Raw genomic sequence first — 23079 nt, 5'->3', positions numbered from 1 at the left:
GCTTGTACAAAAACTGTCAAGAGCAGTGGGGGTTAGATTTTGTGACGGTTTGTGAGTTTTAAGTTGAAGTTAAGGAGGGTTAGTCACTACATGTATAATCAAGTAGCACACTCATTATAAATATTTATAAAACTTAAAGTCGTGAAATGACATATTTTTACAATTGTGTTGTTTTAACCTCTGTTTCTGTAGTCACTTGAGAACAGAGGGAATAAGTAATTTATATTATGAATACAAAATTCGAAATTGAAATCTGAAGTCAAATATGCATTATTTACTTCATTCAATATTAGGGGCCTATTGTTTCCTTGCATAAGAGGAACATAACTTTACTCTTGAAATTTTTTTAAATTTCAAAAAGTTCCTGTTTACTCAAAAATTCCACTGTTGTACACTCAAACCCAAATTTGTTTTTTTTTACACAAATTCAGGTACCTAGTAGTAGTACATTATCGACCTATTTAAAGCACATTATCATCATGGAGGCCAAGAAATGTCAGACAAGTCGACCGTTGAGACAACTCGATTCGGGACAAGTCGACCGTTGAGACAACTCGACCATTGAGACAGGTCGACCGTTGAGACAACTCGACTCGGGACAACTCGACCGTTGAGACTGCTCGACTTAATGGAAATGAATACACGTGGAGCAGAAAAAGTTGCACAAATCTGTGGCAAGACCGATCATGGGTGCGGCGTGGGCATACTCGATGTACAGAGGGCGTCGCGTCGGGCTGGTGCGCCCCGCCCGCCCGCGAGGACCGGCCCGGGCACGGCACGCGGGCACGTCGACCGGCGCGGCAAATGGGCGTACAGGGCTGGCAAAAACGATGTCACCGTGCACGGTACGGACAAGTTGACCGGCAAATGGGCGCACAGGCCCGGCAAAAACGATGCCACCGTGCACGGTACGGCCACGTTGACCGGCGATGCGCGCACGTGGCCTTGAAAAAAAACGAACGATGTGCACGGACAATCACGCTGCGCTATATCGGCTCTGTTATATGCAAAAATAAAAACTCATGTGTCATCACTCCCAAATGGCGATCAGCTGCCGTCAAAATCCCCGGTACTATCCCCGAAACTAGGCCCAAAACATGCGAGGCGACTTGTCTCAACGGTCGACTTGTCTTTCCATTTATCGCACATACGGTCGAGTTGTCTCAACGGTCGAGTTGTCTCAACGGTCGACTTGTCCCGAGTCGAGTTGTCTCAACGGTCGACTTGTCTGACCCCCGAGGCCAAAGCAACTGCCTCATAACATCTGAACAAATAACTGCCACTATGCCTCCACCATTGAGATGGGCCTTTTAAAATCTCAGATTGGTTTGTGCTTCGTAAAAGTCTTTGTGGCTGGTCTCTTGTACATTTTAATGGATCAGGTTTCCATCAAAATTTAAATGGAAGGTTACAAAACCTGCCAGCTAGTCAAGTCGTCAGATATCTCAATAATACGCTTCTTATAGTTGACAAGGTCCTCAGTTCGCAAGCGGATCGTCGCGTCATAAAGCTCCTTGAAGAGAGGTAAAGTGGCCCCGTCGTCATCCACAACATTAGCAAGCCGTAGCAGTTCCTTGTTGTACTCCCACTGCAAGTGGTCCATCTTGTGAGCGTAGTGATGTGGGTACTTTAACTCATCGCGACGATACTCGTAATCACATTGCGCGTCGGCGTCCATGTCCGTCCTGCTGGGTAGGACCATAGTGCCGTCTAAGGCAGCCATGGCAAACCGTACCTGGCAGGCTAGTAACTGGAAGGGGCTGATAGTCCAGACAACCCCAATGAAAGACAGCGAGGTGTGCTTGGTGTGCAGGACGTGTTTATACAGCGGCGATATCCTCTTCCGGTCTACGACAACTTCGCACTCCGGCGTCAAGAACGGGAAGTCGTAGAGGTATCCTGTGCACAACATCAGCACATCGGCCTCGACGCTTTGCCCATCTGTGAACACCACGCGGCCCTTGTCTATAGACTTTATATCCGGGACTTGTCGCAGGTTATCAGGAAGCAAGGCGTCGAGGTTCGGGATGTGATGACTGAGATAGATTTTGTCCACGAAGGTGTGGAGATCCACGCCGATGTCACGGCCAGAGGGTCCAGCACCGAACAAGACCACCGTCTGGCCCTTGAAATCCTCCGGGTGGCGGTATTCGTGACTGTGGATGACTTTTCCTGAAAACGTTTCCAAGCCAGGGATGTCCGGGTAACTTGGCACGGCATACTGACTGTTGAGAGAAGCACGTTCCCACAGAAACAGACAGTTTTATGAAAATATGTAACAAATTCGTTTTGCCACACTTATAATGCCAATGTAGCACATGTCACATGAACTCTCCGAAAATTCCATTCCAAATTTGTAATACATGCATCTCACTGGTTGTAGAAATGTACACAAATTTTTAGGTCTTGTTTGGGTTTTTTTTTGGGGGGGGGGGGTGGGTGGGGGGGCACCTAGAGTCACAAATTTAGATCCACCATCATTAGTTGTATGTTTTTATTTGAAATGTCAAGTTAACCAATCTCTGTTTCATAAGACCTCAATGCAGAATCTGATTTTCCAAAACACAGTTCTGTCACTTTATAAAACATTAGATGCCGTTGGATCACATAACAAATGTTGAACAAAATTACAACTCCCAGATTTTCTCAAACTGCCAAGCCTGTCAGCCACAATATACCTTTCTCAGGGTAGGCCATCTTGAAAATCAAAGCAAGGCAAATAGTGCAAATAAACATGGCAGCCTAAAATTGTGTGCCACGGTGTACGAGTGACTCTCGCAAATAACCTGAAGGATATATTGTTTTAAAATATTAATCAATTAAATGACATGCATTATGTGATCATTTGTTCCTGAATCCCCAAAAGCTGAGAATTTACTAGGACAAGAAATTGACTCCTCTGACATTTTTTTTAAAATTCTATCTTTCAAAGATTTTGCAAGACTAAATAGTGAAAGTACATTGAAAACAACAACTTTGGAGGAAATATATGTGAATAAATATATATGTTTTTTATTGATATTATTTAGCTTAATTCTTTACATTTGTTTTATCATAGCTTAAGTTTTTTTTACATTTGTTTGATCATAAAATTCCATAAAACATACATTTAATAGATACATTTGTATTACACTCATTATCATCACCCAGCACACTCATTTTCAACATTTGTTTTCGTTGTTTTAACCACTCTTTTTTCTCGTTACTTGAGAACAGAGGGAATAAGTAAGTAATATCATGAATACAAAAATTAAAATTGAAATCTGAAATCAAGTATCTATTACTTCATTCAAAATTATTCTGTCCTTGCATAAATGTACTCTAATCTTTTTTTTTAAGTTCCTGTACCCTCCAAAATCCAATGAATCTACTGTCAAACCAACTTTCTTTGTTCTAACACAAATTGGGACACATAGTGCTATATGTAGCGGAATCTGGCAACCAGAATTGGAAGATTTTATACTGGGTTTTTTTAATCCCTTCAGCCTTCAGTGGAATCGGGTGACACATTGGAACCCACAGAAATATATATGTTTTGTTAGTAAAAGGTGGAGTAGTTTTAATGTCTTCCTGTGCAGGGCAGGCCGTGAAATAGGCGGGTAGTAGATGACGATATCACGGGCATGCGCACTCGGCGTGATCTTCGCGAGCCTTTCGTGCATTCTTGCCTCGCATTTGGATTACAATGTAAAAGAAAAGTAAGCATCATTCGTAATGATATTAAAAACCAATGGGGTATAAACAAAAGAAGTAGCCTGATGTTCTATCCAAATGAGTCAATTCTTTTAATGCATGTACCTGTTTTCACATGCATTATTGAAAGTATATTTTGGGTCAAATCATTATACATCCATATTTTCATCCCATTCAAATTACTGCAAATTTAGAGCTTCGGCTCGGCATGGGCTCGGGTCATTATCGGCGAACTGGCCGCTAGCCTCAAAACAAGTCAATAATTCACACAACAGTTCCAACGATACAGTTTTGTAAAACACCCCTCTGGCCATGTCAATATGTGCCTCGCGCGTGAACGTGTCCTGCGATGTCTGGTGTTTTATCAGCGGTTTAAAACCACCCACGTGACAGGCTCTCTTGACCAATAGGAATTGGTAAACTGTCTCAAGCATTTTTTTGTTTAACCATGTACATGTAGTGTCATCCCATCTTCCCATACACTGTGCAGAAACCGCCTCAAGAATATACTGGCACCTGTGTAAATATGCAAGTGCACTACAACTCAAGACGTAAAAGGCGAATGTGCAAGTTAAGAAACAGGACAGCTGATTGGACAGGTTGATGATCTCAAGATGACACCGCATGCATGTACATTGTACGAACAAATCACTTCAAGTGAAAGAAATTAAAGTCAACATCAATGTTTCAAAATAAATTTGTCACATTCGGGCTGCATGGGTATTTTTAATAAATGTTATCGAAAATAATAATTGATCTGCATAAAGATCTAAATTTTAAACCTTAATGTCATAGCTGAAAACTTAATTCTTTCAATTTCTTTAATTAATATGTAGAAATTTTAAAAATAATGTCTTTAGAAAGCTTACAATTTAATGAAATTATTAAAATACATAGTTTTTAATAAAATAGACATTTTCTGGACTCTTAATGGCAAGAGTGCTGTTAAAATTCAACTAAACTGAAAGTTTAAAATATCCACGTATATTATAAACATTATTCTTGTGTTATCTAATGCATAAAACAATACCAGACACAACAGGAGAACACCATTTGAATTGGGTCAATTTGAGTAAGTACAAACGAGTCTACGTAAAACCAAATGGCGCACTCCTGTTGTGTTTACTACATGTATATCTCTCAAGGCTGAAATGGAAGTAAAGGCAGCTGCTAATATAAAAAAAAACTTCAGCTGCAGGAAATATTGTTTTAAAACATTCAACTAACTTCAATTTAGGGGTGCGATACTACCACTTTACCACATTGTTGAGTCAATGCAGTAATTCATGTGTGTATGGTGAGCTTTACAGACTATTAATCACGTTGCGGCCATTTGGATTTTACCAAAGCGAGGCTGGAAGGAAAAATAGTCTGGTTCCGTTTTGCATACAGAATTATCATTCAGTACTGTTATTGGATACATGGAACAAGACTGAAAGGGTGGCAGCATAACAAAGGTCTTAGCTTTATTTATAGAAAACTGCAACTTCTGTTTTGTTTCCCATGTAGCCTGGTTTTCATTTTGAAAATTCCCCACAAATGACATTCAAAACCTTTCTTTTTCATTGTCTGAGAAGTTACTAAGTAATTTGTAAAGTTGGTTACATGTAACCAATCCGTAATCGGATACCCGGTTCCGATGCTCAGCCCCACTTCAATTAATGTTTTCATTTACGGGTAGTTTATTCTTGCTATAAAAACAAATTGACTCCTTTAAAAGATACATGTATTTTAATACAATATTTCTAAGATTTTGTCAGACTAAACAGTGAAGGCTAAAACAACTTTGGCGAAAAATAAGTTTTGGGGGAAATATTAAGCTTTATTTTTTACATTTGTTTCATCATAAAATTCCATTAAAATATATATGCAATAGATACATTTGTATTACACTCATTAGCTAACCCTCCTGTGCTCAGTGACAATTTGCAGAGCATTGCCCTACATATCAAAAACAAAACATTAGGTGACAGATTTCACCAAATCTGCCAATTGCCCTCATAATGGTACAATTGACAATTTTAAAATGGCTGCTACCTGCATCAGTGGTCATACTATCTGCCAAACCACTTCAATAGGCTCTGACAGTTGGATCCATAGGGATTTGTGGCTGTTGGAGAGCAGCTTGTACAAAAACTGTCAAGAGCAGTGGGGGTTAGATTTTGTGACAGTTTGTGATAGTTTTAAGTTGAAGTTAAGGAGGGTTAGTCACTATAATCAAGCAGCATACTCATTATAAATATTTATAAAACTTAAAAGTCGTGAAATGACATATTTTTACAATTGTGTTGTTTTAACCTCTGTTTCTGTAGTCACTTGAGAACAGAGGGAATAAGTAATTTATATTATGAATACAAAAATCGAAATTGAAATCTGAAGTCAAATTTGTATTACTTACTTCATTCAATATTATTGTTTCCTTGCATAAGAGGAACATTAAGTTACTCTTTAATTTTTTTTTCAATTTCAAAAAGTTCCCGTTTTCTCCAAAATTCCACTGTTGTACACTCAAACCTAAATTTGTTTTTACGCAAATTCAGGTATACCAAGTACATTATAGACGTATTGAAGCACACTATTATCATGTAGGCCCCCTTCAATGGCGAAAGCATTGTACAAAGCAACTGCCTCATGACAGACCTAGCTGGCACTATGCCTCCACCTTTGAAATGGGCCTTTAAAATGTCAGATTAGTTTGTGCTTCGTAAAAGTCTTCGTGACTGGTCTCTTGTACATTTAAATGGTTCAGGTTTCCAACAAAATTTAAATGGAAGGTTACAAAACCTGCCAGCTAGTCCAGTCGTCAGATATCTCAATGATGCGCTTCTTATAGTTGACAAGGTCCTCAGTTTGCAAGCAGTTCGTCGCGTCATAAAGCTCCTTGAAGAGAGGTAAAGTGGCCCCGTCGTCATCCACAACGTTGGCTAGCCGTAGAAGCTCCTTGTCGTATTCCCACTGCAAGTGGTCCATCTTGTGAGCGTAGTGATGTGGGTACTTCAACTCGTCGCGACGATACTCGTAATCACATTGCGCGTCGGCGTCCATGTCCGTCCTGCTGGGTAGGACCATAGTGCCGTCTAAGGCAGCCATGGCAAACCGTACCTGGCATGCTAGTAACTGGAAGGGGCTGATAGTCCAGACAACCCCAATGAAAGACAGCGAGGTGTGCTTGGTGTGCAGGACGTGTTTATACAGCGGCGATATCCTCTTCCGGTCTACGACAACTTCGCACTCCGGCGTCAAGAACGGGAAGTCGTAGAGGTATCCTGTGCACAACATCAGCACATCGGCCTCGACGCTTTGCCCATCTGTGAACACCACGCGGCCCTTGTCTATGGACTTTATATCCGGGACTTGTCGCAGGTTATCAGGAAGCAAGGCGTCGAGGTTCGGGATGTGATGACTGAGATATATTTTGTCCACGAAGGTGTGGAGATCCACGCAGATGTCACGGCCAGAGAATCCAGCACCGAACAAGACCACCGTCTGGCCCTTGAAATCCTCCGGGTGGCGGTATTCGTGACTGTGGATGACCTTCCCTGAAAATGTTTCCAAGCCAGGGATGTTCGGGTAACTTGGCACGGCATACTGACTGTTGAGAGAAGCACGTTCCCAAAGAAACAGATAGTTTCATAAAAATATGTAACAAATTCGTTTTGCCACACTTATAATGCCAATGTAGCACACGTCACATGAACTCTCCGAAAATTCCATTCCAAATTTGTAATACATGCATCTCACTGGTTGTAGAAATGTACACAAATTTTTAGGTCTTGTTTTATTTGGGGGTGGGGGGGGGGGGGTTGGGGGGGCACCTAGAGTCACAAATTTAGATCCACCATCATTAGTTGTATGTTTTTATTTGAAATGTCAAGTTAACCAATCTCTGTTTCATAAGACCTCAATGCAGAATCTGATTTTCCAAAACACAATTCTGTCACTTTATAAAACATTAGATGCCGTTGGATCACATAACAAATGTTGAACAAAATTACAACTCCCAGATTTTCTCAAACTGCCAAGCCTGTCCGCCACAATATACCTTTCTCAGGGTAGGCCATCTTGAAAATCAAAGCAAGGCAAATAGTGCAAATAAACATGGCAGCCTAAAATTGTGTGCCACGGTGTACGAGTGACTCTCGCAAATAACCTGAAGGATATATTGTTTTAAAATATTAATCAATTAAATGACATGCATTATGTGATCATTTGTTCCTGAATCCCCAAAAGCTGAGAATTTACTAGGACAAGAAATTGACTCCTCTGACATTTTTTTTAAAATTCTATCTTCCAAAGATTTTGCCAGACTAAATAGTGAAAGTACATTGAAAACAACAACTTTGGAGGAAATATATGTGAATAAATATATATGTTTTTTATTGATATTATTTAGCTTAATTCTTAACATTTGATTTATCATAGCTTAAGTTTTTTTTGACATTTGTTTGATCATAAAATTCCATAAAACATACATTTAATAGATACATTTGTATTACACTCATTATCATCACCCAGCACACTCATTTTCAACATTTGTTTTCGTTGTTTTAACCACTCTTTTTCTTGTTACTTGAGAACAGAGGGAATAAGTAAGTAATATCATGAATACAAAAATTAAAATTGAAATCTGAAATCAAATATCTATTACTTCATTCAAAATTATTCTGTCCTTGCATAAATGTACTCTAATCTTTTTTAAAAAGTTCCTGTACCCTCCAAAATCCAATGAATCTACTGTCAAACCAACTTTCTTTGTTCTAACGCAAATTGGGACACATAGTGCTATATGTAGTGGAATCTGGCAACCAGAATTGGAAGATTTTATACTGGGTTTTTTTAATCCCTTCAGCCTTCAGTGGACTCGTTTGACACATTGGAACCCGCAGAAATATATCTGTTTTGTTAGTAAAAGGATGAGTAGTTTTAATGTCTTCCTGTGCAGGGCAGGCCGTGAAATACGCAGATAGTAGATGACGATATCACGGGCATGCGCACTCGGCGTGATCTTCGCTAGCCTTTCGTGCACTCTTGCCTCGCATTTGGATTACAATGTAAAAGAAAAGTAAGCATCATTCGTAATGATATTAAAAACCAATGGGGTATAAACAAAAGAAGTAGCCTGATGTTCTATCCAAATGAGTCAATTCTTTTAATGCATGTACCTGTTTTCACATGCATTATTGAAAGTATATTTCGGGTCACATCATTCAAATTGCTGCAAATTTAGAGCTTCGGTTCCTGCCATGTAATATCGGCGACCTATCCCAAGTCACTAATTCACACATTTCCAACGATTTTGTTCAACGGTCTTCATGTTTTGTAAAACACCCTTGGCCGGCCGCGATATTTTTTTCCGTACACATACATTCGTGATGGGCGTATTTCGAAGTACGAAGAAGTTTCGAAGAACGCGCGTAGTGCTGAAAATCTCCTGCGATGTGTCCAGCTGGTGTTACAATTATCAGTGGTTGAAAACCACCCACGTGACAGGCTCTCTTGACCAATAGGAATTGGTAAACTGTCTCAAGCATTTTTTTTGTTTAACCATGTACATGTAGTGTCATCCCATCTTCCCATACACTGTGCAGAAACCGCCTCAAGAATATACTGGCACCTGTGTAAATATGCAAGTGCACTACAACTCAAAACGTAAAAGGCGAATGAGCAAGTTAAGAAACAGAACAGCTGATTGGACAGGTTGATGATCTCAAGATGACACCGCATGCATGTACATTGTACGAACAAATCACTTCAAGTGAAAGAAATAAAAGTCAACATCAATGTTTCAAAATAAATTTGTCACATTCAGACTGCATGGGTATTTTTAATAAATGTTATCGACAATAATAATTGATCTGCATAAAGATCTAAATTTTAAACTTTAATGTCATAGCTGAAAACTTAATTCTTTCAATTTCTTTAATTAACATGTAGAAATTTTAAAAATAATGTCTTTAGAAAGCTTACAATTTAATGAAATTATTAAAATACATAGTTTTTAATAAAATAGACATTTTCTGGACTCTTAATGGCAAGAGTGCTCTTAAAATTCAACTAAACTGAAAGTTTAAAATGTCCATGTATATTATAAACATTATTCTTGTGTTATCTAATGCATAAAACAATAGCCCACACAACAGGAGAACACCATTTGAATTGGGTCAATTTGAGTAAGTACAAACGAGTCTACGTAAAACCAAATGGCGCACTCCTGTTGTGTTTACTACATGTATATCTCTTAAGGCTGAAATGGAAGTAAAGGCAGCTGCTAATATTAAAAAAAACCTCAGCTGCAGGAAATATTGTTTTAAAACATTCAACTAACTTCAATTTAGGGGTGCGATACTACCACTTTACCACATTGTTGAGTCAATGCAGTAATTCATGTGTGTATGGTGAGCTTTACAGACTATTAATCACGTTGCGGCCATTTGGATTTTACCAAAGCGAGGCTGGAAGGAAAAATAGTCTGGTTCCGTTTTGCATACAGAATTATCATTCAGTACTGTTATTGGATACATGGAACAAGACTGAAATGGTGGCAGCATAACAAAGGTCTTACCTTTATTTATAGAAAACTGCAACTTCTGTTTTGTTTCCCATGTAGCCTGGTTTTTATTTTGAAAATTCCCCACAAATGACATTCAAAACCTTTCTTTTTCATTGTCTGAGAAGTTACTAAGTAATTTGTAAAGTTGGTTACATGTAACCAATCCGTAATCAGATACCCGGTTCCGATGCTCAGCCCCACTTCAATTAATGTTTTCATTTACGGGTAGTTTATTCTTGCTATAAAAACAAATTGACTCCTTTAAAAGATACATGTATTTTAATACAATATTTCTAAGATTTTGTCAGACTAAACAGTGAAGGCTAAAACAACTTTGGCGAAAAATAAGTTTTGGGGGAAATATTAAGCTTTATTTTTTACATTTGTTTCATCATAAAATTCCATTAAAATATATATGCAATAGATACATTTGTATTACACTCATTAGCTAACCTCCTGTGCTCAGTGACAATTTGCAGAGCATTGCCCTACATATCAAAAACAAAACATTAGGTGACAGATTTCACCAAATCTGCCAATTGCCCTCATCATGGCACAATTGACAATTTTAAAATGGCTGCTACACAAGCTGTACCTGTATCAGTGGTCATACTATCTGCCAAACCACTTCAATAGGCTCTGACAGTTGGATCCATAAGGATTTGTGGCTGTTGGAGAGCAGCTTGTACAAAAACTGTCAAGAGCAGTGGGGGTTAGATTTTGTGACAGTTTGTGAGTTTTAAGTCGAAGTTAAGGAGGGTTAGTCACTACATGTATAATCAAGCAGCACACTCATTATAAATATTTATAAAACTTAAAGTCGTGAAATGACATATTTTTACAATTGTGTTGTTTTAACCTCTGTTTCTGTAGTCACTTGAGAACAGAGGGAATAAGTAATTTATATTATGAATACAAAAATCGAAATTGAAATCTGAAGTCAAATATGTATTACTTACTTCATTCAATATTATTATTTCCTTGCATAAGAGGAACATTAAGTTACTCTTTAATTTTTTTTCATTTTCAAAAAGTTCCTGTTTTCTCAAAAAATTCCACTGTTGTACACTCAAACCTAAATTTGTTTTTACACAAATTCAGGTACAAAGTACATTATAGACCTATTGAAGCACACTATTATCATGTAGGCCCCCTTCAATGGCGAAAGCATTGTACAAAGCAACTGCCTCATGACAGACCTAGCTGGCACTATGCCTCCACCTTTGAAATGGGCCTTTAAAATGTCAGATTAGTTGGTGCTTCGTAAAAGTCTTCGTGACTGGTCTCTTGTACATTTAAATGGTTCAGGTTTCCATCAAAATTTAAATGGAAGGTTACAAAACCTGCCAGCTAGTCAAGTCGTCAGACATCTCAATGATGCGCTTCTTATAATTGACAAGATCCTTCGCTCGCAAGCGCCAAGTCGCGTCATAAAGCTCCTTGAAGAGAGGTAAAGTAGCCCCATCATCATCCACAACATTAGCAAGCCGTAGCAGTTCCTTATTGTACTCCCACTGCAAGTGGTCCATCTTGTGAGCGTAGTGATGTGGGTACTTTAACTCATCGCGACGATACTCGTAATCACGTTGCGTGTCGGCATCCATGTCCGTCCTGCTGGGTAGGACCATAGTGCCGTCTAAGGCAGCCATGGCAAACCGTACCTGGCATGCTAGTAACTGGAAGGGGCTGATAGTCCAGACAACCCCAATGAAAGACAGCGAGGTGTGCTTGGTGTGCAGGACGTGTTTATACAGCGGCGATATCCTCTTCCGGTCTACGACAACTTCGCACTCCGGCGTCAAGAACGGGAAGTCGTAGAGGTATCCTGTGCACAACATCAGCACATCGGCCTCGACGCTTTGCCCATCTGTGAACACCACGCGGCCCTTGTCTATAGACTTTATATCCGGGACTTGTCGCAGGTTATCAGGAAGCAAGGCGTCGATGTTCGGGATGTGATGACTGAAATAGATTTTGTCCACGAAGGTGTGGAGATCCACGCAGATGTCACAGCCAGAGGATCCAGCACCGAACAAGACCACCGTCTGGCCCTTGAAATCCTCCGGGTGGCGGTATTCGTGACTGTGGATGACTTTTCCTGAAAACGTTTCCAAGCCAGGGATGTTCGGGTAACTGGGCACGGCATAGTGACTGTTGAGAGAAGCACGTTCCCAAAGAAACAGACAGTTTTATCAATTATGCAACAAATTCGTTTTGCCACACTTATAACGCCGATGTAGCACATGTCACATGAACTCTCCGAAAATTCCATTCCAAATTTGTAATACATGCATCTCACTGGTTGTAGAAATGTACACAAGTTTTGAGGTCTTCTGTTTTGTTTGGGATTTTTTTTTTGGGGGGGGGGGGGTGGCCACCTAGAGTCACAAGTTGAGATCCACCATCATTAGTTGTATGTTTTTATTTGAAATGTCAAGTTAACCAATCTCTGTTTCATAAGACCTCAATGCAGAATCTGATTTTCCAAAACACAATTCTGTCACTTTATAAAACATTAGATGCCGTTGGATCACATAACAAATGTTGAAAAAAATTACAACTCCCAGATTTTCTCAAACTGCCAAGCCTGTCCGCCACAATATACCTTTCTCAGGGTAGGCCATCTTGAAAATCAAAGCAAGGCAAATAGTGCAAATAAACATGGCAGCCTAAAATTGTGTGCCACGGTGTACGAGTGACTCTCGCAAATAACCTGAAGGATATATTGTTTAAAAATATTAATCAATTAAATGACATGCATTATGTGATCATTTGTTCCTGAATCCCCAAAAGCTGAGAATTTACTAGGACAAAAAATTGACTCCTCTGACATTTTTTTTTTAATTCTATCTTTCAAAGATTTTGCCAGACTAAATAGTGAAAGTACATTGAAAACAACAACTTTGGAGAAAATATATGTGAATAAATATATGTTTTTTATTGATATTATTTAGCTTAATTCTTTACATTTGTTTTATCATAGCTTAAGTTTTTTTTTTCCATTTGTTTGATCATAAAATTCCATAAAACATACATTTAATAGATACATTTGTATTACACTCATTATCATCACCCAGCACACTCATTTTCAACATTTGTTTTCGTTGTTTTAACCACTCTTTTTCTCGTTACTTGAGAACAGAGGGAATAAGTAAGTAATATCATGCATACAAAAATTAAAATTGAAATCTGAAATCAAATATCTATTACTTCATTCAAAATTATTCTGTCCTTGCATCAATGTACTCTAATCTTTTTTTAAAAGTTCCTGTACCCTCCAAAATCCAATGAATCTACTGTCAAACCAACTTTCTTTGTTCTAACACAAATTGGGACACATAGTGCTATATGTAGCGGAATCTGGCAGTGCTATATGTAGTGGTTCTCAAAGATGAGGCAATCGTGCATTTTGGTATTCCTATAGGGCGAAGGAGCCCGGAGTGCATAGTACCTGAGCACGACTCGCACGAGCCTGGTGCCACTTCAGAAAATGGCTGCCACCTAATTTGTCTATAGATGACATCAATATCGCTGTACAGCCAGGGAGGTCCACTTTAATGATGAAAGCATTGTATAAAGCAACTGCATCATGACAGATCTGAGCAATAGCTGGTACATTGTACTATATGCTATTGCCTTTGAAATGGGCTTTCCGATTGGTTTATACTTTGTAAAAGTCTTGGCGATTGGGCTATTGCATATTTTCATGGATTCAGGTTGAAATGGAAGGTTACAAAACCTGCCAGCTAGTCAAGTCGTCAGATGTCTCAACGATGCGCTTCTTATAATTGACAAGATCCTTCGCTCGCAAGCGTCGAGTCAGGGCATAAAGCTCCTTGAAGAGAGGTAAAGTGGCCCCGTCATCATCCACAACATTAGCAAGCCGTAGCAGTTCCTTGTTGTACTCCCACTGCAAGTGGTCCATCTTGTGAGCGTAGTGATGTGGGTACTTCAACTCGACGCGACGATACTCGTAATCACGTTGCGTGTCGGCGTCCATGTCCGTCCTGCTGGGTAGGATCATGGTGCCGTCCAAGGCAGCCATGGCAAACCGTACCTGGCATGCTAGTAACTGGAAGGGGCTGATAGTCCAGACAACTCCAATGAAAGACAGCGAGGTGTGCTTGGTGTGCAGGATGTGTTTATAAAGCGGCGATATCCTCTTCCGGTCTACGACAACTTCGCACTCCGGCGTCAAGAACGGTAAGTCGTAGAGGTATCCTGTGCACAACATCAGCACATCGGCCTCGACGCTTTGCCCATCTGTGAACACCACGCGGCCCTTGTCTATAGACTTTATATCCGGGACTTGTCGCAGGTTATCAGGAAGCAAGGCGTCGATGTTCGGGATATGATGACTGAAATAGATTTTGTCCACGAAGGTGTGGAGATCCACGCAGATGTCACAGCCAGAGGATCCAGCACCGAACAAGACCACCGTCTGGCCCTTGAAATCCTCCGGGTGGCGGTATTCGTGACTGTGGATGACTTTTCCTGAAAACGTTTCCAAGCCAGGGATGTTCGGGTAACTGGGCACGGCATAGTGACTGTTGAGAGAAGCACGTTCCCAAAGAAACAGACAGTTTTATCAAATATGTAACAAATTCGTTTTGCCACACTTATAATGCCGATGTAGCACATGTCACATGAACTCTCCGAAAATTCCATTCCAAATTTGTAATACATGCATCTCACTGGTTGTAGAAATGTACACAAGTTTTGAGGTCTTCTGTTTTGTTTGGGATTTTTTTTTTGGGGGGGGGGGTGGCCACCTAGAGTCACAAGTTGAGATTCACCATCATTAGTTGTATATACAGTTTTTATTTGAAATGTCAAGTTAACCAATCTCTGTTTTATAAGACCTCAATGCAGAATCTGATTTTCCAAAACACAGTTCTGTCACTTTATAAAACATTAGATGCCGTTGGATCACATAACACATGTTGAAAAACTTACAACTCCCAGATTTTCTCAAACTGCCAAGCCTGTCAGCCACAATATACCTTTCTCAGGGTAGGCCATATTGAAAATCAAAGCGAGGCAAATAGTTCAAATAAACATGGCAGCCTAAAAGAGTGTGCCACAGTGTACAAGTGACTCTCGCAAATAACCTGAAGGATATATTGTTTTAAAATATTAATCAATTAATCGACATGCATTATGAGCTCATTTGTTCCTGAATCCCCAAAACCTGAGAATTTACTAGGACAAGAAATTGACTCCACTGACATTTTTTTTTTAATTCTATCTTTCAAAGATTTTGCCAGACTAAATAGTGAAAGTACATTGAAAACAACAACTTTGGAGGAAATATATGTGAATAAATATATATGTTTTTTATTGATATTATTTAGCTTAATTCTTTACATTTGTTTTATCATAGCTTAAGTTTTTTTTTACATTTGTTTGATCATAAAATTCCATAAAACATACATTTAATAGATACATTTGTATTACACTCATTATCATCACCCAGCACACTCATTTTCAACATTTGTTTTCGTTGTTTTAACCACTCTTTTTTCTCGTTACTTGAGAACAGAGGGAATAAGTAAGTAATATCATGAATACAAAAATTAAAATTGAAATCTGAAATCAAATATCTATTACTTCATTCAAAATTATTCTGTCCTTGCATAAATGTACTCTTTTTTAAAAAGTTCCTGTACCCTCCAAAATCCAATGAATCTACTGTCAAACCAACTTTCTTTGTTCTAACCCAAATTGGGACACAGTGCTATATGTAGTGGAATCTGGCAACCAGAATTGGAAGATTTTATACTGGTTTTTTTAAATCCCTTCAGCCTTCAGTGGACTCGTTTGACACATTGGAACCCGCAGAAATATATATGTTTTGTTAGTAAAAGGTTGAGTAATTTTAATGTCTTCCTGTGCAGGGCAGGCCGTGAAATAGGCGGGTAGTAGATGACGATATCACGAGCATGCGCACTTGGCGTGATCTTCGCGAGCCTTTCGTGCATTCTTGCCTCGCATTTGGATTGCAATGTAAAAGAAAAGTAAGCATCATTCGTATAGATATTAACAACCAATGGGGTATAAACAAAAGAAGTAGCCTGATGTTCTATTTAAATGAGTCAATTCTTTTAATACATGTACCTGTTTTCACATGCATTATTGAAAGTATATTTTGGGTCACATCATTCAAATTGCTGCAAATTTAGAGCTTCGGTTCCTGCCATGTAATATCGGCGACCTATCCCAAGTCACTAATTCACACATTTCCAACGATTTTGTTCAACGGTCTTCATGTTTTGTAAAACACCCTTGGCCGGCCGCGATATTTTTTTCCGTACACATACATTCGTTATGGGCGTATTTCGAAGTACGAAGAAGTTTCGAAGAACGCGCGTAGTGCTGAAAATCTCCTGCGATGTGTCCAGCTGGTGTTACAATTATCAGTGGTTGAAAACCACCCACGTGACAGGCTCTCTTGACCAATAGGAATTGGTAAACTGTCTCAGGCATTTTGTGTTTAACAATGTAGTGTTATCCCATCTTCCCATACACTGTGCAGAAACCGCCTTAAGAATATACTGGCACCTGTGTAAATATGCAAGTGCACTACAACTCAAAACGTAAAAGGCGAATGAGCAAGATAAGAAACAGGACAGCTGATTGGACAGGTTGATGATCTCAAGATGACAACGCATAAATGTACATGTACGAACAAATCACTTCAAGTGAAAGAAATTAAAGTCAACATCAATGTTTCCAAATAAATTTTTCACATTCGGACTGCATGGGTATTTTTAATAAATGTTATCCACAATAATAATTGATCTGCATAAAGATCTAAATTTTAAACTTTAATGTCATAGCTGAAAACTTAAAGGGAATATACAACATTTGCAAACATCGAAAAACAAAACTACCAAGTTTTTGCGAAATACCTTAATAGGATGTTGGTAAATGACAGTCTAAAGCATCCTGTAAAATTATGGCACCTCGTATACTGTCATTTTCAAGAAAAGTGGTATTTTTGTATCAATTTCCAACGCTGATCGGCCGATCAGCGTTGGAAACAACTGGCTTTTTTTCAAATACCGGCCCCAATTGACCATTGCACTTGTTTGCAATCGATTACAAACCTATGAACGGGTACGAGCCAGCTAGACTGGTTCCCTGACCTTACAATTCCCCAATGTATGTAAACTGCTCTGTTTCTTCTTATATGGAGTCAGGGAACCAGACTACAGGAAAATGATCGTTTTTCTTGGTTTTTATAGCATTTTCGAACCCAAAACCTTCAAAAAGTCAGTGCATCTATATTTGCTTTATATTTCCAACCCCCCAATTCCATCCATTTCTGAAAATTACAGCAAAAGCAAATGATGTATATTCCCTTTAATTCTTTCAATTTCTTTAATTAATATGTAGAAATTTTAAAAATAATGTCTTTAGAAAGCTTACAATTTAATGAAATTATTAAACTACATAGTTTTTAATAAAATAGACATTTTCTGGACTCTTAATGGCAAGAGTGCTCTTAAAATTCAACTAAACTGAAAGTTTAAAATGTCCACGTATATTATAAACATTATTCTTGTGTTATCTAATGCATAAAACAATAGCAGACACAACAGGAGAACACCATTTGAATTGGGTCAATTTCAGTAAGTACAAACGAGTCTACGTAAAACCAAATGGCGCACTCCTGTTGTGTTTACTACATGTATATCTCTTAAGGCTGAAATGGAAGTAAAGGCAGCTGCTAATATTAAAAAAAACCTCAGCTGCAGGAAATATTGTTTTAAAACATTCAACTAACTTCAATTTAGGGGTGCGATACTACCACTTTACCACATTGTTGAGTCAATGCAGTGATTCATGTGTGTATGGTGAGCTTTACAGACTATTAATCACGTTGCGGCCATTTGGATTTTACCAAAGCGAGGCTGGAAGGAAAAATAGTCTGGTTCCGTTTTGCATACAGAATTATCATTCAGTACTGTTATTGGATACATGGAACAAGACTGAAATGGTGGCAGCATAACAAAGGTCTTAGCTTTATTTATAGAAAACTGCAACTTCTGTTTTGTTTCCCATGTAGCCTGGTTTTTATTTTGAAAATTCCCCACAAATGACATTCAATACCTTTCTTTTTCATTGTCTGAGAAGTTACTAAGTAATTTGTAAAGTTGGTTACATGTATCCAATCCGTAATCGGATACCCGGTTCCGATGCTCAGCCCCACTTCAATTAATGTTTTCATTTACGGGTAGTTTATTCTTGCTATAAAAACAAATTGACTCCTTTAAAAGATACATGTATTTTAATACAATATTTCTAAGATTTTGTCAGACTAAACAGTGAAGGCTAAAACAACTTTGGCGAAAAATAAGTTTTAGGGGAAATATTAAGCTTTATTTTTTACATTTGTTTCATCATAAAATTCCATTAAAATATATATGCAATAGATACATTTGTATTACACTCATTAGCTAACCCTCCTGTGCTCAGTGACAATTTGCAGAGCATTGCCCTACATATCAAAAACAAAACATTAGGTGACAGATTTCACCAAATCTGCCAACTGCCCTCATCATGGCACAATTGACAATTTTAAAATGGCTGCTACACAAGCTGTACCTGTATCAGTGGTCATACTATCTGCCAAACCACTTCAATAGGCTCTGACAGTTGGATCCATAGGGATTTGTGGCTGTTGGAGAGCAGCTTGTACAAAAACTGTCAAGAGCAGTGGGGGTTAGATTTTGTGACAGTTTGTGATAGTTTTAAGTTGAAGTTAAGGAGGGTTAGTCACTATAATCAAGCAGCATACTCATTATAAATATTTATAAAACTTAAAAGTCGTGAAATGACATATTTTTACAATTGTGTTGTTTTGACCTCCGTTTCTGTAGTCACTTGAGAACAGAGGGAATAAGTAATTTGTATTATGAATACAAAAATCGAAATTGAAATCTGAAGTCAAATATGTATTACTTACTTCATTCAATATTATTGTTTCCTTGCATAAGAGGAACATAAAGTTACTCTTTTAAGTTACTCTTAAAAAATGTTTCAATTTCAAAAAGTTCCTGTTTTCTCCAAAATTCCACTGTTGTACACTCAAACCTAAATTTGTTTTTACACAAACTCAGGTACCAAGTACATTATAGACCTATTGAAGCACACTATTATCATGTAGGCCCCCTTCAATGGCGAAAGCATTGTACAAAGCAACTGCCTCATGACAGACCTAGCTGGCACTATGCCTCCACCTTTGAAATGGGCCTTTAAAATGTCAGATTAGTTTGTGCTTCGTAAAAGTCTTCGTGACTGGTCTCTCGTACATTGAAATGGTTCAGGTTTCCAACAACATTTAAATGGAAGGTTACAAAACCTGCCAGCTAGTCAAGTCGTCAGATGTCTCAACGATGCGCTTCTTATAATTGACAAGATCCTTCGCTCGCAAGCGCCAAGTCAGGGCATAAAGCTCCTTGAAGAGAGGTAAAGTGGCCCCGTCATCATCCACAACATTAGCAAGCCGTAGCAGTTCCTTGTTGTACTCCCACTGCAAGTGGTCCATCTTGTGAGCGTAGTGGTGTGGGTACTTTAACTCATCACAACGATACTCGTAATCACGTTGCGTGTCGGCGTCCATGTCCGTCCTGCTGGGTAGGATCATGGTGCCGTCTAAAGCAGCCATGGCAAACCGTACCTGGCATGCTAGTAACTGGAAGGGGCTGATAGTCCAGACAACTCCAATGAAAGACAGCGAGGTGTGCTTGGTGTGCAGGATGTGTTTATAAAGCGGCGATATCCTCTTCCGGTCTACGACAACTTCGCACTCCGGCGTCAAGAACGGTAAGTCGTAGAGGTATCCTGTGCACAACATCAGCACATCGGCCTCGACGCTTTGCCCATCTGTGAACACCACGCGGCCCTTGTCTATAGACTTTATATCCGGGACTTGTCGCAGGTTATCAGGAAGCAAGGCGTCGATGTTCGGGATATGATGACTGAAATAGATTTTGTCCACGAAGGTGTGGAGATCCACGCAGATGTCACAGCCAGAGGATCCAGCACCGAACAAGACCACCGTCTGGCCCTTGAAATCCTCCGGGTGGCGGTATTCGTGACTGTGGATGACTTTTCCTGAAAACGTTTCCAAGCCAGGGATGTTCGGGTAACTGGGCACGGCATAGTGACTGTTGAGAGAAGCACGTTCCCAAAGAAACAGACAGTTTTATCAAATATGTAACAAATTCGTTTTGCCACACTTATAATGCCGATGTAGCACATGTCACATGAACTCTCCGAAAATTCCATTCCAAATTTGTAATACATGCATCTCACTGGTTGTAGAAATGTACACAAGTTTTGAGGTCTTCTGTTTTGTTTGGGATTTTTTTTGGGGGGGGGGGTGGCCACCTAGAGTCACAAGTTGAGATTCACCATCATTAGTTGTATATACAGTTTTTATTTGAAATGTCAAGTTAACCAATCTCTGTTTTATAAGACCTCAATGCAGAATCTGATTTTCCAAAACACAGTTCTGTCACTTTATAAAACATTAGATGCCGTTGGATCACATAACACATGTTGAAAAACTTACAACTCCCAGATTTTCTCAAACTGCCAAGCCTGTCAGCCACAATATACCTTTCTCAGGGTAGGCCATATTGAAAATCAAAGCGAGGCAAATAGTTCAAATAAACATGGCAGCCTAAAAGAGTGTGCCACAGTGTACAAGTGACTCTCGCAAATAACCTGAAGGATATATTGTTTTAAAATATTAATCAATTAATCGACATGCATTATGAGCTCATTTGTTCCTGAATCCCCAAAACCTGAGAATTTACTAGGACAAGAAATTGACTCCACTGACATTTTTTTTTTAATTCTATCTTTCAAAGATTTTGCCAGACTAAATAGTGAAAGTACATTGGAAACAACAACTTTGGAGGAAATATATGTGAATAAATATATATGTTTTTTATTGATATTATTTAGCTTAATTCTTTACATTTTTTTTATCATAGCTTAAGTTTTTTTTACATTTGTTTGATCATAAAATTCCATAAAACATACATTTAATAGATACTTTTGTATTACACTCATTATCATCACCCAGCACACTCATTTTCAACATTTGTTTTCGTTGTTTTAACCACTCTTTTTCTCGTTACTTGAGAACAGAGGGAATAAGTAAGTAATATCATGCATACAAAAATTAAAATTGAAATCTGAAATCAAATATCTATTACTTCATTCAAAATTATTCTGTCCTTGCATAAATGTACTCTTTTTAAAAAAGTTCCTGTACCCTCCAAAATCCAATGAATCTACTGTCAAACCAACTTTCTTTGTTCTAACACAAATTGGGACACATAGTGCTATATGTAGCGGAATCTGGCAGTGCTATATGTAGTGGTTCTCAAAGATGAGGCAATCGTGCATTTTGGTATTCCTATAGGGCGAAGGAGCCCGGAGTGCATAGTACCTGAGCGTGACTCGCACGAGCCTGGTGCCACTTCAGAAAATGGCTGCCGCCCAATTTGTCTATAGATGACATCAATATCGCTGTACAGCCAGGGAGGTCCACTTTAATGATGAAAGCATTGTATAACGCAACTGCCTTGTGACAGATCTGAACAATAGCTGGTATATTGTATTATGCTATTGCCTTTGAAATGGGCTTTCCGATTTGTTTATAATTTGTAAAAGTCTGGGCGATTGGGCTATTGCATATTTTCATGGATTCAGGTTGAAATCGAAGGTTACAAAACCTGCCAGCTAGTCAAGTCGTCAGATGTCTCAACGATGCGCTTCTTATAATTGACAAGATCCTTCGCTCGCAAGCGTCGAGTCAGGGCATAAAGCTCCTTGAAGAGAGGTAAAGTGGCCCCGTCGTCATCCACAACATTAGCAAGCCGTAGCAGTTCCTTGTTGTACTCCCACTGCAAGTGGTCCATCTTGTGAGCGTAGTGATGTGGGTACTTTAACTCATCGCGACGATACTCGTAATCACGTTGCGTGTCGGCGTCCATGTCTGCCCTGCTGGGTAGGATCATGGTGCCGTCCAAGGCAGCCATGGCAAACCGTACCTGGCATGCTAGTAACTGGAAGGGGCTGATAGTCCAGACAACTCCAATGAAAGACAGCGAGGTGTGCTTGGTGTGCAGGATGTGTTTATAAAGCGGCGATATCCTCTTCCGGTCTACGACAACTTCGCACTCCGGCGTCAAGAACGGTAAGTCGTAGAGGTATCCTGTGCACAACATCAGCACATCGGCCTCGACGCTTTGCCCATCTGTGAACACCACGCGGCCCTTGTCTATAGACTGTATATCTGGGACTTCTTGTAAGTTATCAGGAAGCACCGCGGAGAGGCTCGGGATGTGATGACTGAGGTAGATTTTGTTAACGAAGGTATGAAGATCGATGCAGATGTCACGGCCAGACGGTCCGGCACCGAACAAGACCACCGTCTGGCCCTTGAAATCCTCCGGGTGGCGGTATTCGTGACTGTGGATGACTTTTCCTGAAAATGTTTCCAAGCCAGGGATGTCCGGGTAACTGGGCACCGCATACTGACTGTTGAGAGAAGCACGTTCCCACAGAAACAGAAACAGAAACAGAAAGTTTGATCAAAATTATGCCAAAAAATTTGTTTTGCCACACTTACTGTCCATGTCCATATTGTCCATCGTCACTGGACAGGGAACCAACCGAGTCATCGTCAAGTTGGACCACAGGACTCAGCAGAATCACAGACCGAGCGTCTCTACCGCCGGACGTTGACGGGCAACCGATCAGATGGTCTCACAGTGATTTTCATAGTGATCTTTTAGTTTATGGGTATTGTA

At 39.3% G+C, this 23079-nt stretch overlaps 1 protein-coding gene across 6 annotated transcripts in view; it reads right to left on the bottom strand.

The window, feature by feature from the left end:
* Positions 1-1244: 1244 nt before the first annotated feature.
* LOC119736952 (flavin-containing monooxygenase FMO GS-OX-like 2) overlaps positions 1245-23079 on the bottom strand; it is a 33665-nt gene continuing 11830 nt past the window's right edge. For 2 of the 6 annotated variants that reach the window (XM_038210992.1, XM_038210993.1), the window contains exon 5: positions 21991-22807. In XM_038210992.1, coding sequence (XP_038066920.1) covers positions 21991-22807 — 817 coding nt within the window. Of the gene's footprint in view, positions 2226-6263; positions 7286-18521; positions 20419-21523; positions 22808-23079 lie in introns of those variants that run through there. The other 4 variants (XM_038210995.1, XM_038210996.1, XM_038210994.1 and 1 more) reach the window with 4 other exon arrangements.

Source organism: Patiria miniata, unplaced genomic scaffold (genome assembly GCF_015706575.1).
Source record: "Patiria miniata isolate m_02_andy unplaced genomic scaffold, ASM1570657v1 HiC_scaffold_3, whole genome shotgun sequence".
In the NCBI taxonomy this organism is placed as follows: domain Eukaryota; kingdom Metazoa; phylum Echinodermata; class Asteroidea; order Valvatida; family Asterinidae; genus Patiria; species Patiria miniata.
The sequence above is the reverse complement of the archived record's forward strand: the minus strand, read 5'-3'. Positions and strand labels throughout refer to the sequence as shown.